At 42.5% G+C, this 16,455-nt stretch overlaps 1 protein-coding gene across 2 annotated transcripts in view; it reads right to left on the bottom strand.

Annotated features, from left to right (window-relative positions):
- Positions 1-550: 550 nt before the first annotated feature.
- Positions 551-16,455, bottom strand: part of LOC121281342 (UDP-glucose 6-dehydrogenase-like) — a 47,331-nt gene continuing 31,426 nt past the window's right edge. For both annotated transcript variants that reach the window (XM_041194252.1, XM_041194251.1), the window contains 5 exons: positions 15,973-16,103; positions 10,694-10,833; positions 9,325-9,416; positions 5,979-6,089; positions 551-3,619 (listed from right to left, as the gene is read on the bottom strand). In XM_041194252.1, coding sequence (XP_041050186.1) covers positions 3,512-3,619; positions 5,979-6,089; positions 9,325-9,416; positions 10,694-10,833; positions 15,973-16,103 — 582 coding nt within the window. In that variant the 3' untranslated portion in view covers positions 551-3,511. The remainder of the gene's footprint in view (positions 3,620-5,978; positions 6,090-9,324; positions 9,417-10,693; positions 10,834-15,972; positions 16,104-16,455) is intronic.

Genomic DNA, 16,455 nt, shown 5'->3' on the forward strand with positions numbered 1-16,455 from the left:
TCCAATTAGTTCTACTCAAATGATTCTTTCCCCAACTTTTTTCCTTTTCATCAATCTTTCATCCTTACTGTAACTTCTGCTGCCAACCAGGAGGTGAGGAATGGTTGTACATGTGCACCCAGCATGCACTGCGGGTGGCAGGAGTATTGACACATTTTTAAAAGTTGCTTTAAAATCTCAAAACCACAAAGGCTTACTTTTAGGATGGAGTATGCAGTAGATGTAACACTAACTCCTATTACTGTGATGCATCTGCACACGTACGGGTAGTTCCCTGGTGTTGCAGCAAAACAAACATTTATCAAATCTGTTGCCACCACCGTTACAGGTACGCACTCCAGATCATAACTTGCCAAGTTAAAACAAAACTCTCCTCCTTTCCTGTGGTTCTCTTTTACCAATTATCTTTAAATTATGTCCCCTGTGGTTAACAGAGCAAAACCTTCATTTCCACACAAACTATCAAATGCAAATCCAACTGAAGCCTAGGTTTCGCAGTCAGCCTTGTTTCTAAAAAGACATTACAATAATGATGACTGATACCAGTACCTCGTTTCCAAATCTTAATTTTATTATGAAAGAGGCATATCAAATATGATTACACTCCGACATGAACACAAAACAAAAGGTTTATACAGAAGTGTTTTTTTCTTTTAAAAAGTGTATAAGGTACAATCAGTTCAGGAGAATGTACATTTTTCACAGTATCATTCGATGCCCAACATCAATAATGAAAGTTATTGACTTGGGATGTGGGTCTCATGATTCTTTTCCATTTCACAATCTACACGCACTCCAGTCCTGTAATAAAGGTTTTATTCATCTACTTATCAAATTGCCATTGATGCCAATAAAATCCAATCTTTTTGGGACTGATGAATCTTATAGTACATTCAACTACACAAGATCTACCAGTCATGATAAACCACCTTTATTAAAATGGAGAACAGGCTTCCAATTTTCATATTTCATAATAAACTACATACTCCAGTCTCTTGTATAAATTAGTATTTTGATCAAGTCCAAACTCATCAAGGTTTGCAAACAATAATTCACTAGACTAAAATTCTGCATTAAAATTCACTGACTGCTAATTCTCACTGGCTATTTCTCTCGGGCTTTTAAATCCGCTTATACTTTTAAGTAATTTATCTTAAGGATTACGTATGCCAGTCAAGACTCAGTGCTCATTTTGAGCAAAGTCCCATTTCTCTTGGTAGGTAGGGAATTAGCCATAGTCCACAAGGAATCATAGGCATCTCTCTCTATTACAGAGAGACAATTGGCTGTTTAGCTTGAAGGGCACAACTCCACATTAAGCACAGGGCAGATGAGAAAGTAGATCCCAAGTCTACCTCAGCCAGAGTTGGATTTGAACCCGTACTGTTGGCGTTATTCTGATCCACATGCTAGCCAATTGAGTGAACTGGTCCCTCCCCATTTATGTACGCACTATATAAAGTTATTGTAGGAATGAATGGGTTCTTTTTTTAAACACACATCTACCAATGTAAATTAAACAATTTCAGAACCAGGGGGCTGTGGAGGAAAAACAATGGGTCTAACTGTAATCTTAATCTGCATTGCTGTGCCTCCCATCTGCTGTTGGCCCCCCTCCCCCCAAGTGGTTTATTAAAAGTTCAACACACTTTACGTCAGTGGGGATCAGAGGGGCAATTTTAATCCAATCTGCCCATCGAGAAAGCAATGAGATCCGGTGTGATGCTGTGTTTACATCCCTCCCGATTTCAATTTCCACTGAAATCAATCATCGGGAGGATGTAGAACCAGCTCTCCTGTCCTGTGGAATTCCTGCCCGGTGAGTTGGATTAAAAGGTCTCCCCTTCACGTGGAGACCGTTCAAGAATTTCCTCATTTTTCTGTGAGGACGACAACAATGTGGGCCTCTCTGCTGCAACCAACAATGAAAGGTGCAAAACTTGTTTCTAAAAACATATTCCATAAAAGCAGTAACGTGCTATTGGTCCATGGACTTAGGGCTGCCACTATGTTCAGTTTGCCACTTGATAGTACAGGACCTGATTCTTGCTGAAAGGAGAGACATGTTTCTGCAACTTTTCATCTTGCGCTCATCAGGACAAACACAAGAATGCCAAATTTCAAACAATCACACCAATTTATACTACAGGAGAAAAGGGTGCTGATTGGAAAGTCGACTCTCATTGGCCAAGGTGCTGCCATGGAAAAAGCAACGGGGAACTACAGATCCTGGGTAATTTAAAAAAAGAGCAAAAATTGTTTGCAGAGAACGGGTCCCTGCTTGTGAATGTCCGTCACTTCTAGCAAGTGTAAATAAGCCGCATTACAAGCTCAACTGATTATCTTAAAGACAAAAAGCTTCAGTAACATGTCTCTCTATCCAGCAACATATTTAGTCTCTGAGTGGACTGCTTGTTACAATCTAGAATTTTCTAAAGTTATGTTTAATGTAGAACCTCCCCACCCCCAGTACTTTCCTGTAAAATGGAGGATCTATTTTAAAAAAAGTAATGAAACGTCAAGCAAAGTTAAAGTCAACTTTCCTCCCACCCTATCTGGCTTTGGGCTGGGCATAAGATGGCAACCCTCAATGAAGAAAAGTGGCAGAGGGCACCAACTAGGTCCAACAGAGTAGTAACCCATATACATATATATATTTAAACAAACCTTGTCATTTTTTTATTTAAAGATTAGAAGTTCACTGTCCTCTCTTGAAAATGGAGAAAGGAGGAAGACAATTAATTTAAGAAAGTTCTACCCATTTGGTCCTAGGTTTGCCAACCTGCCAGGATTGTCCTGGACTCTCCAAGAATAAAGCCTAGTTTCTGAGACAGCAGCGGGGCAAACCCCAGGAGAAAAATCATCAGGTCATTCAGCAAAATGGTGCTTTTACGAAAGATAACATTTCTTTGAACCCTATTGTTCACAGAGGAAGAAAGGTCATCTGACCAATAGTCACCTATCATCCAATTGGGTAATGAAGGAGTCTATTTGCTTTTCAATTGGCCTCAGGAAGGCAGTGCCCTGTGGGTGTGGACACGTTGGGCAACCAATACCAGGAGTGAGAGAGAAAAGGCAGTTGGAGGCAGGAGATCCTTTGCTGGCACCTCCAGGAATATGTCCAGAGTTGGCTTGGTCCATGAGGAAACAACTAGCATGATGTGCCAAAAGGGATTAATTTTTACTCTTTCCTTCCCTCCCTACAAACCTATGTAGGATTCATTATTCAGAATAACTTAGTAATGATCTTACAGTTTAGACATTGGGCCTCAGTTTAACTAATGCAAACTCCTCCAGCTTGACAGGACCTTGTGTATAGGCCTCATGTAAACCAAAAAGATTAAAAAACACAAATTGAGGAAGCCCCTGTGACATTTTTATAAAAACTACCTAAAAATTGTCCTTAGTGTCATTAAGCATAATGGGTATAGATTGAAAATTTTCATTTATATAAAAACTAATACTGAGTGTATAAAATGCATGACTGAAAGTCACAAGGAGCAGTTGAACGTTAAATCTTTAGCTTCTTGGCAGGAGGAGCTTGCAAGTCGATCCTTGAGATATCTTTATTGGCAGTGAATGGTATCCTCTCAGTTACCTTCTTTCCAATGGTTTCAACCTGTTAGCGGAATTTAAGAAACAAAAATTTGCATTAAAGGCCCCATCACATTGCAGATCAGTGGAGTCCAAAACATCCCCTCCAAGTGCTTAAGTCTCCTGCTATGATCTCCAGGTAGAGTTAACTGGGATCTGAGGAGGTATTTCCAACATGCAGGTTCAGCAACACAACAACTTGCATTTATATAATCCCTTTAATGTAGTACAACATCCTACATAGAATCTGACACCAAGACACATAAGGAGATATTAAGACAAATTGCCAAAAGCTAGATCAAAGAGTTTGCTTTTAAGGAGTGTCTTAAAGCGAGCACTAGAGAGGAGGGGAGGTTAAGAAAGGGCCTGGGCAAAGGCGAACAAAAGCAAAATACTACAGATGCTGGAAATTTGAAGTGAAAACAAAGTGCTAGAAAACACTCGGCAGATCAGGTAGCATCTATGGAGAGAGAAACAGTTATCATTTCAGGTCAATGATTTTCTCATCAAACTGGAATGATGCTGAGAGGAGTAGCTTTTAAACAAGGGCAGGGTTGTAATTATTTACATCTCCACTGGATCTATTCTTCATTTCTATATTTGCCTGATTATCTTTTATAGCCTTGCAGCATCATCACTTCTGTCATTTAACCTTTTCTGCCCTTGACCCCATCAGAAACATCTCCCACAGGTTCTTTCCCTGTTGCAGTACTTGCTCAAAAGTTGTTCATTGCTAACACCTTCCAGTTCAGGTGAAAGGTCATTGATCCAAAGTATTAACGTTAAGGGTCTCTTTTGCAAAGCAGGTCAGGTAACATACAAGACAGATCCCAAACTGAGACAAGCCCCATTCAGCAACTCAAGTGAAGATTGGTGAAAAGGTCACACTGGTGAAACTGGCTAAAGTTGGGGTAAGGGCAGAATAGAGAGAGTTCTACTCTGCTTCTAACTGGGTTTTACCTGACTTGGGAGTCCTGATATTGAGCTAACATGGCATGTCTGAAACTGGAAGGAGTTCCATTGTCCAACAGCAACAACATTGTCTCCACCTTCATCAATGCAACACTTTCAAATCAGAAACTGGTGACGAACAAAAAAAAAATTACCGCTGGTAAAGGATATGTGAGACAATGTAACCATAGGCCTTTTGTTTCTTTACGTGGAAGAAAATGGCCCAGAATTGGTCTGCAATCAATTAGGAAGGATGTCAAGGCTTTGGTCAGGATGCACAGGCAATTTACTAGAATGGTACCAGGAATGAGGGACTTCAGTTAATGTGGAGAGACTGGAGAAACTTGGGCTGTTCTCCTTAGAGCAGAGAGAGTAAATGGGAGATTTAAGACAGGCGTTTAAAGTCATGAAGGATTTTGATAGCAGAGAAATAAGGAGAACCAGTTTCCAGTGGCAGAAGGGTTGGTAACCAGTGGACACAGATTGAAGATTTGCAAAAGAATCAGAGGCAACATGAGGAAGTGAGTTGTGATGATCTGGAGTGCAATGCTTATGAGTGTGGTGGAAAGAAATTTAATTATAATTTTCAAAAGGGAATTGGTAATATACTCACACTCGTAAAAGAAAAATTTGCAGGGCTATGGAGAAAGAGTGGGGAAGTGTGACTAATTGGGTAGTTCTTTGAAAAAGTGAGCACAGGCATGAAGAGTTGAATGACCTCCTCCTGTACATATCATTCTAAGATTCTAATGTTTATGAGAAAGATGACGTGGACAGCTGACCAAGACCACCCTTCCAACAAACCGCAAGGAGCACCATCGCTACAACTGTAGCCATCCAGCAGACGCTCAGTTACTGGGCTTCTCTTATTAGTTGAGTTACCTACTCAATTTTGTCCATGATATACTAGTCTTCTCACCCCTCAATCTGGAGTAACGGTGCTAATGGGTTGGAATGCCGTTTGAATATTTCAAAAGACTTTGTACAATTTTGCCACAATATTGAGGTCCCCTCTTCAATTATCCTGCGTTCTTTGAAATTTAAGAAAGAGACAAATTTTAAGATCCATCTCTCTTTACAGAGTTAGCGGTGAACAATTATGCAAATGAGCTTATGCACGGAATTAAATTAGCATATCATTCTTGCAAGGTTAGACCAATTCTTGACCACTTAGCTGCCTCCATTGGTTGATAAAACTTGGCCACAATATGGCCGCTTAAAGTCTTTGTCTTGTTTTTAGTGGAAGACATTAGGTAGAGTTAAGGCTTTCAAGTGAATATTCATCGGCAGAACAGAATATCAGAACTCTAGCACCCATTGCCTGCCCTGCCCACCTCACCCAAATTAACATCCATCAAATCCCCTAACCATTTCACCCAAAAGCCACAATCTCAATGCCGGGTTGTGTGTTTTCCAGTCACTCATTCCCTTACCTGGAAACCTAGATGCTGGAGCTTTTCATGAAGACTGTCCAAAATGCGCCTGCCATCAAAGATAAATGCTGGCTTCAGCATCGCCTTGTAGATCTTCTCATAGTCCAGCTCCTGAAAGGTGACAAATTTAAACTGAGATACAGACAAGATCCATATTGATAATCCATTTATATGCATAACATGACCTAGCTGCAAGTGTTCAAAACTTATCCTACTTAAGACTGAAGGACAGACTGGAGTCTGGAACAAAAGTGTATGAATCAGATTTGAACATGCAGAGTTTCCTTAAGGCCATATTCAGGATTTTACCATACTGGCCACAGACCTTTCCCAACTCAACCATCTCCATTCAGGCTGGGAATTGTGGTGTTGCTATATGCGGTTCCCAATAAAAAATGTCTTGCATTAATCAAGTACCTTTCTTGACCTCAGGATGTCTCAGTGCCATGCAGCTAATGACACTTTTTGAAGTTTAGTTACTGTTGTAATATAGGAAACACAGCAGGCAATTTGTATACAGATGGGATCCTGGGCTTTACAAATAAGGGCAGAGAGTACAAAAGCCAGGAATTTATGCTAAATCTTCATAAAACATCAAATATTTATGGAATACTGTGTTTAATTCTGGGCAAAACACTTTAGGAAGGATGTGAAGATTTTGGAGAGAGTACAGAGGAGATGTATTAGAATGGTTCCAGGGATGAGAGGTTACAGTTACGTGAACAGCTTGGAGAAACTGAGGTTGTTCTATTTAGAGTAGAGAAGGTTAAAAAGGAGATTTGAAAGGAGGTGTTTAAAATCACGAAGGGTTGAAAAAGAAAAAATAAAAAGAAACTGCTTCCAGTCACTGAAGGGTCAGTAACCAAAGGGAACGAATTCAAGGTGATTGGCTAAGGAAGCAGAGGCAATGTGAGGAAAAACATTTTTTTTTTTGCAACAAGTGGGTAGGATTTGAAATGCACTGTCTGATAGGATGGTGGATTCAATAGTAACCTTCAAAAGGAATTGAATAAATGAGGGAAAAAAATGCAGGAATAAGTTGGGGAATGGGACTAATTAATTGCTCATAAGAGCCACCAATGCAGACTTGATGGGCTGAATGGCCTCCTACTGTGCTGTACTATTCTGTGATTCTATGAAATGTGAACCAAAGTAAAATGGTTCTGCCAGCAATAAGTAAAATGGTTCTGTCGCTCTCACAAATAGGCATGGTCCCCGGATTGAAGCTGTAATTATTTTAGTAAGGATTTTATAAAAATAGTCAGCATTTTAAATAGAATTGATTTGTACTGACCTTCAGACCAGATACTTTTGTGAATACTGTTCTTGCCAGCAAACAAAAGAAGATGAAACTGTGAGTAACCTAATTAATGCTGTGGCAATACCTTTTCATTCCTTGCATGATAACTCAAACATTTATTTCAATGTTTAAAAGTGCTGTTCACAACCAGATACTTTACAGTATTAACAATGTCCAACATGGGGCATTGTTTCTGTTCTGGGATGCTCTCCCCTGCTCCTAATTAAGCACGTGGTATTGCATCATGCCACAGAGCAAAAGTCCCAGGTCAAGACTGGGAACTCTGTGGTGAGTAACTCACTTCCTGACTCCCCAGAGCCTTTCCACCATCTATGAGAAGCATGATGGAATACTCTCCACTTGCCTGGATGAGTGCAGCTCCAAAAACATTCAAGACGCTCAACACTGTCCAAGCCAAAGCTGCCTGCTTGATTGGCATCCCATCCACCACCTTCAAGATTCACTCCCTCCACTACCAACACACAGTGGCAGTAATGTATACCATCTACAAGATGCACAGCAGGAACTCACCAAGACTCCTTCAACAGCACCTTCCAAACCCACCACCTCTACCGCCAAGGACAAGGGCAGCAGATGCACGGGAACACCATCGCATGCAAGTTTTCTCCAAGCCACTCACTATCCTGACTTGGAACTATATCGCTATTCCTTCATTATCCCTGGATCAAAATCCTAGAGCATCCCTAACAGCACTGTGGATGTACCTACACTACATGGACTGCAATGATCAAGGAGGCCACTCACCACCTCCTTTACTTAGGGATGGGCAATAAATGCTGGCCTAGCTAACGACACCCACATCCCATGAAAGAATATAAAAAAAACTTTGGCCTAGGATCAAGGCTTTATCCACCTTCAGAATGGCAGCAAGGCCACATAATTATCCAATTAGTGATCTAAAATAAAGGGAAAAGGCTTATTTGGCCCAGAAGGTTATTCTTACACCCACACATTAATCAATAAGCCCAGCTAAGTTCGGATGTCAATAGACAACCTACACCAGAGGTGTCCTAACAGACTGGACAGGGTGGATGCAGGAAGGATGTTCCTGATGGTGGGGGAGTCCAGAACCAGGGGTCATCATCTGAGGATATGGGGTGGACCATTTAGGACTGAGATGAGGAGAAATTTCTTCACCCAGAGAGTGGTGAGCCTGTGGAATTCGTTACCACAGAAAGTAGTTGAGACCGAACATTGTGTGTTTTCAAGAGTTAGATATAGCTCTTAGGGCAAAAGGGATCAAATTGTTTGGGGAGAAAGAGGGAGCAGGCTATTGAGTTGGATGATCAACCATGATCATAACGAATGGCGGAGCAGGCTCGAAGGGCCGAAAGGCCTGCTCCTGCTCCTAGTTTCTATGAAGCCAATTAAGCACATGGGAGAGAAAGGAATAGAAGAATATACTGCTAGCGTGAGATAATGAGGAGCGGGAGGAAATTCATGTGGGCTTGAAGGCCAACATCGACCTGTTTCTGTGATGTAAATTCTATGTAATAATATCAACGTGTTTTTTGTGGGGGTCGGTTAGCTCAGGTGGCTCGATGGCTAGAATGTGGTGCGGGTTCAAATCCTCTACCAGCTGTGGTAATTCATGGAGGCTTGGCTCCTAGCCTTAGTCCATTATTGCAGAGTGATGCCCCTCAAGCTATATAACCCATTGTCTCTCTCTCTAATGGAGAGAGATGTCTATAGCCCTTTTTGTATGGGCTTTTGTATAGCCCTTACCTTATACCAACATGTTTTTGAATGCCTCATGTTTTTGATAGCATATTAAAGTTAATTCTGGACTTCAGATAGAGCCTTTTTCAGCACCCCTACCCAATTAGTATCTGGATAGGCACATCTCCGATCAGGGTAGGTCAGACTTGGTTGCAACAGGCCTATAGTAAAATAAATGGACTTACACAGCAACAGCCACCCATTTGGACCAGAGAGAGCCAAGCTATCACCTACTAGAGCAGAATGAAAGGAGATAAAGTAAAATAAAAGAGGAAAACTAGCCAAAACAGCAGTTATTTTCAATACCTTGAACATATCCCATTCTGTGCAGATCACAATAGCATGGGCATTCTTACAAGCCTCGTAAGGATCCAACGATACGGTGACCAAACGTGACACTGCAAGAAAGAAATGAATTTGCATTAAGCTATGAAGAACCAGAGAGCGGTAGAGGCAGGGCCAATGAGTGTTTTTAAGGGAGATTAGGATAGATTCTTGACTAACAAGGGAGTCAAAGGTTATCGGGGGGTAGGCAGGAACGCGGAGCTGAGGCCACAATCAGATCAGCCATGATCTTATTGAATAGTGGAGCAAGCTCGAGGGGCCAAATGGCCTACTCCTGCTCCTAATCCGTATGTTCGTATGTAACCTGCATTTCATAGCGTCATATAGAACCTCGGAACATCCCAAAGCATTTTACAGCCAACAAAGTACTTTTGAGGTATGGTTAGTATGGTAACATCAGGTGACACAGTGGTCAATTTGTGTACAGTAACAGCCCACAAACAGCGAGTGTGATAATGACCAGATAACGTGTTTCAGTGAAGTTAATTGAGATATTGGCCAGGGCACTAGCATAAGCTCGTTTAAAATATCGATCATGAACTCTTTTACATCCACCCGAGAAAACACATGGTGCCTCGGTTTAACATCTCATCGAAAAGACAAAATCTCTGGCAGTGCAGCACTCCATCAGTACTGCACTCAAGAGCCTAGATTACTTGAAGTCTCTGGGTCAGAAGATTGTGGGTCCAAGTTCCACCCCAGTGGCGAGAATGTTACACACAGAGCCACTTAATATATTGCTTTTCACAACATCGGGACATCACAAAGTGTAATGCAACCAAGAACATTGTGTGAAGACAGTCAGATTAATCAAAAAGTTGAAACAAATATTGGTGCAATTGTCTTTTTCTGGCCCATTAGATGAACCAAAGGCCATCCTTGCAAAAACGGCCTAGGTGGGCAAGGGAGAACAGTCTGCCCTTTCCAAAGTATTTTTTTATATATTAGGTATCCTCATCCTAAACTTAGTCACAATTCCCAAGATGGAGGCACAAGTCAGGTGTCTCAGAATCATAAAGGACAGGTCATTCGGCCCATCATGCCTGTGCTGGCTCTTTGAAACATCTAAACAATTAGTCCCAATACTATGATCCTACCTTATAGTCCTTGCTAGTCTTTCCTTTTCAAATATTTATTCAATTCACTTGCATGATACACACTTGGAATGAACTTGTAAGGTGTAGTACAGGCAGAAACCTGAGAATGATTTAATAAACTGTCCACTACAGGGACTACAGGCTTTACTGTATGGATTAGCCAAGATGAATCTTCCTCATTCAAAGCTGATCTTATCGAAAAATTCTCAAGTTCTGTTGTCTTGTATACATACCCCTGTCAGGATCATCATCGCAAACACTGGTGTGAGTCAGGTCTTGAACAATTTGCTCCTTCTTCACTTTTGGATCAAATATGTGCAGCCTGGCTCCCTCATCCAGAAGGTATTTGGATATGTAAATACTGGAAGACTCCCTGCAATAGAAAGCAAACTTCAAGTACGAGTCCAGTTGGTTCAGAAACCCAACAGCAATGAGGTGAAAGGGTTAGGCACTTCATTGAATCACACAGCACAAGAGGCGACTTGGCCATTGTGGATGCGCTAGCTCTTTGAAAGAGCGATCCCATTGGTCCCAATTCCCTTTAGAAATTGGATAAATATAAGAGAAAAAAAACAAATCCAGGGCGACGGAGAAAAGATAGGAGTTGGACAAGCTGAATAGCTCTTACAAAGAGCTAGCATGGACATGATGGGCCAAATGGCCTCCTTCTGTGCTGTTACTATTCTGCGATTCTTTACCATTGAACTACTTCCACCAGCCTTTCAGGCAGCGAGTTCCAGTTCATCACAACTCGCTGCATAATAAAAAAATATTCTCATCACCCACCTGGTTCTTTTGTCAATTATTTTAAACCTGTCCCCTCTGGTTATTGACTCTTGCCACTGGAAACAGTTTCTCCAAAAACCTATCTGTTGTATATCATAAAAAGCCCGCTGGTTGTCTGATAACTTTTAGGGAAGAAAATTTGCCGTCCTTACCTGGTCTGGCCTTCATGTGACTCCAGACCCACAGCAATGTGGTTGACTCTTTACTGTCCTCTGAAATGGCCAAACAAGCCACTCAATTGAATTCAAGGTGGCATTCACCACCACTTTCTCACAGACAACTAGGGATGGGTAAAAATGCTGGTCTTGCAAGCGATGCCCAACGCCCATGAATTAATTAAAGTCTCAAACCAACGTTATTGACTCAAATAAAAACAAAGTGTTGGAAATACTCAGCAGGTCTGGCAGCAGCCAGAGAGGAGGAGGAGAGAGTAGACAGCAGTGACATAGTGGTATTGTCGCTGGGATAGTAATCCAGAACCCTGGCGTAATGCTCTGCGGACCAGGGTTTGAATACCACCATGGCAGATGGTGAAATTTGAATTCAGTAAAAATCTGGAATTAAAGCTAATGATGACCATGAAACCATTGTCGATGGTTGTAATAACCCATCTGGTTCACTAATGTGGTTGACTCTTAAATGCCCTCTGAAATGGCCTAGCAGCCCAGAGCTGTGAGACAACTCTCCATCATGTTGTGTGGCATATACCACCATGGGATAGATTTCGAACAGATCTAGCAACTCCATGAGGTGATGTGGGCCATCAGCATTATTGAACCCTGGCTCAATCATGAGGGCACACCAGGAGCAACACTCGGCATACCTAAAAATGAGGTGTCAACCTGGTGAAACTACAACACAGGCTAAACATGCTCAGCAAGTGATAGACAGAGCTAAGCAATTCCACAACCAACAGATCAGATCTAAATCTAAGCTCTACAGTCCTGGTACATCCAGTTGTGAATGCTGGTAGACAATTGGAACAACTCACTGGAGGAGGAGCCGGAGGCTTCACAAATATCCCCATCATCTATGATGGGGGAGCCCAACAAATCAGTGCAAAAGATAAGCACTTACTACAATCTTCAGCCAGAAATACCAAGTGGATGATCCAACTCAGCCTCCTCCAGAGGACCACAGGTGCCAGTATTCATTTGATTCACACCACGTGATATCAAGAAACGGCTGAAGGCTCTGGGCCCTGACAACATTCCAGCGATAGTACTGAAGACTTGTGCTCCAGAACTTGCTGCACCCCTAGCCAAGCTGTTCCAACACAGCTACAACACTTCAGCAATGTGGAAAATTGCCCAGGTATGTCCTGTGCACAAAAAGCAGGACAAATACAACCCAACCAATTACCAACCCATCAGTCTACTCTCCATCATCAGTAAAGTAATGGAAGGGGTCATCAACACTGCTCACTGCTATCAAGCTGCACTTGTTTAGCAATAACCTGCTCATTGACGTTCAGTTTGGGTTCCACCAGGGCCTCTCAGCTCCTGCCCTCAATACAGCCTTGGTTCAAACATGGACAAAGAGCTGAACTTCCAAGGTGAGGTGAGAGTGACTGCCCTTGACATCAAGGCCACATTTGACTGAGTGAGGCATCAAGGAGCCCTAGCAAAACTGGAGTCAATGCGAATCAGGGGGAAAACTCTCTGCTGGTTGGAGTCATACCTAGTACAAAGGAAGATGTTTGTAGTTGTTGGAGGTCAGTCATCTCAGCTCCAGGACATCACTGCAGGAGTTCTTCACGATAGTGTCCTCGGCCTAACCATCTTCAGCTGCTTCCTCATTGACCTTCCTTCCATCATATGGTCAGAAGTGGGGATGTTCGCTGACGATTGCATAATGTTCAGCAACATTTACAACTCCTCAGATACTGAAGCAGTCCATGTCCAACTGCATCAAGACCTGGACAATTTCCAGGCTTGGGCTGACAAGTGGCAAGTAACATTCGCGCCACACAAGTGTCAGGTAATGACCATCTCCGACGAGAGATTCTAATCTTCGCCCCTTAACATTCAATCCCCTGAAACATCTGCCATCGACATCTGGGGGGGGGGGGGTTCATTGACCAGAAGCTGAACCGGACTAGCTACATAAGTACCGTGGCTACAAGAGCAGGTCAGGGACTAGGAAGCCTGCGGCATGTAACTCACCTCCTGACTCCCCAAAGCCTGCCCACAATCAACAAGTCAGGAGTGTGATGCAATATTCTCCACTTGCCTGGATTAGTGCATCTCCCACAGCACTCAAGAAGCTTGACACCATCCAGGACAAAGCAGCCCACTTGATTGGCACCACATCCACAAACATTTGCTCCTCCCACCACCAACACACAGTAGCAGCATTGCGTGCCATTTACAAGATACATTGTAGGCACTCACCCAGACTCCTTAGACAGCACCTTCCAAACCCATGACTACTGCAATCTAGAAGGACAAGGGCAGCAGATGCATGGGGACACCACCTAGAAGTTCCCCTCTAAGTCAACCACCTTCCTGACTTGGGAATATATTGCCGTTCCTTCACTGCCGCTGGATCAAAATCCTGAAACTCCCTCTCTAACAGCACAGTTGATGTACCTACACCACATGGTCTGCAGTGGTTCAAGGCAGCAGCTCACCACCACCTTCTCAAGGGCAGTTAGGGATGGACAATAAATGCAGGCCTAGCCAGCAATGCCCACATCTCGTGAATGAATTTTTAAAAAAAGTCAAATATGACTGCCTCAGAACTGAAGGAAGGTAGAAATGTGATGTGTTTTATGCTGTTGAAAGGTGGGGGGGAGGGGTGGAGGGAGGGGAAACAAGATGGAGAACAAAGGGAAGGTCTGAGTTAGGGTAGAGGGCAGGAGAGATTAAATGACAAAGATATCATAGAACAAAGACAAAAGGGAGTGGTAATGGTTGTAGTAACGAAACAAAGCGATTGTCCAGAGTGTGTGTGTGAATAGCAGAATAATGAGCAGCTCTGTCTAAAAACATGAAAAACCATTCAGTCCAGCAAGTGACAAAAAAAACCTGAAAGAATTGAACTCAATGCGGAGTCCAGAAGGCTATAAAGTGCCTAATCAGAAGATGAGGTGCTGTTCCTCCAGTTTGTGTTGAACACCACTGGAACACTCTAGCAGGCACAAGAAAGAGAGAGGGTAAGGTGGTGAATTCAAATGGCAAGCAACCGGTAAATCAGGGTCATGCCTGTGGACTGAGCGGAGATATTCCACAAAGTGCTCACCCAATCTGCATTTGGTCTCTCTAATGTAGAGGAGTCGCACTGTGAGCAATGAATAACTGGCCTCTGACTGGAACCACTCAGTTGTATCAAATTGAAATGGGCTATAAATGCCAACCATGTTAGTAACACCCACATCCTGAGCATAAATAACAAGAAACAAAAATACTGATTGATCTTAAGTGATGTTAAATAGCACCATGCCACTATGGCTTATCTATTTCAGACTATAATTAGGCCTTTCCAAGGTTGTTGAGATTCTAATTATTGCTGCCAGAGCGACAAGTGTCCTTTTAAATAAGTTGGCAGCTTGTGGTAAACTCACTACCTGGCTCATAACAAGCAACCAGCAGGAATAGACTGGTTTTGGTTTTGCAAATTCCTTAATTTAGAAAGAATTCAACGTGAAGAAAGTAAGAAATATCCACCTTAGGATTCAAGGCAGTTAACTAGGAGTATTTTCCAAGAAGGAGTATGAACTGTGGGCAAGCAAATAGTTTTAGCTGTACACATGCACAAACCATGAAAAGTTGGTGCTCAGGTACAAAAAGGCTAATGGAATGTTGACCTGGATCTTAAAGGGGCTGGAAAAATAAGGAAGTGATGCTTCGGTTGTACAATTGTACTTGGTCAGACTTCCTTTGGGATATAACTGCGTTCAATTCTGGGCATTGCATCTCAGGAAGGATATATTGGCCTTGGAGGTGGCGCAGCGCAGATTTGCCAGAATGATATTGGGGCTAAAAATGGTTACATTATGAGGACAGGTTGCAAAACTTGCATTCCCCTGAGCGTAGAAGGTTGAGGGGTGACCTGATTTGAGATAAGTTTTTCCTGTGTCTACCTGCTGGTGGGAGAATTCCGAACAAGGGGGCACAATGTTAAAATTGGATCTAGGTCACCTGAGAGTGTAAAAGGAGGAAATAATTTTTCCACACAAAAGGGTAGTGGAGATCTGGAACTCCTTCCCCAAAAGTCTATTGATACTGGTAGTCAATTAAAGGTTTCACCAGGATGAGATTGATCAGGTTTTTGCTGGATAAGTGTATCAGGGGCTACAGAACTAATGTAAGTAAAAGGTGAAGAGGTATGGATCAACTATGATCTGCATTGAGGTTAGTAGTCGGCCAGAAAGGACTGAATGCCCTCTTCCTGTTCCAAGGTTCTTCCTCTGAACCAACACATTCGCTACCAGTGGGACAAGTGTAAATACGTTGAACTCAAAAGACAGCAAGTTACAGTAGGTACAGACGTTTCAAAACTCCTTCTGAGATATCGGGCCATGCCAAAAGAAATAAATGGCTCCTTTGGGTGAATGCCTCAGTTACCAGAGAGAAAAGACAAACACACAATTGTCAATCGCTTCCCAATTTTCCATGCATCTCGCTGCAAGAGTGAAGTAAAACGTTAACGCAGGGTTCGACTGTGCAAGACTGAGTCCTACTGTACAAAGCCAGAGCTGTTACAGCAATTCACCAAACCGTACCTCGTGTCTCCAGTGTCCTTCTTGAAGGCAAACCCCAACAATCCGATCTTTTTATCGGTGACAGTGTTGAAAAGACAACCGATTACACGTGCTGCAAATCTTCTCCGTTGGTAATCGTTAATTTCAATCACCTGGCAGCAAAATGAGAAAGGATTACATTGAATTTACAGTAATGGACATATGGCCCAACTGGTCAATGCTGGTGTTTATGCTGCAGACAAGCCTCCTCCTACCCTATCAACATATCCTCCTGCTGCTTTCACCCTCTTGCTTCTCTAGCTTACCCTGAAATACAAGTACGTTGTTCATTTCAGTCATTCCCTGTGGTATTGAGTTCCACATTCTGACCACTGCCTGGGCAAGGAAGTTTTTCATGAATTCCCTTTTGGATTTATAGGGGGGAGGGGCTCTCATATTTATGACTCCTAATCTTGGTCTCCATCCTGCCCCCACTGGCCCAACTCTCTGAAAAACAACTGAAGG

The sequence above is a fragment of the Carcharodon carcharias genome, chromosome 8 (assembly GCF_017639515.1).
Source record: "Carcharodon carcharias isolate sCarCar2 chromosome 8, sCarCar2.pri, whole genome shotgun sequence".
Classification (NCBI taxonomy): Eukaryota; Metazoa; Chordata; class Chondrichthyes; order Lamniformes; family Lamnidae; genus Carcharodon; species Carcharodon carcharias.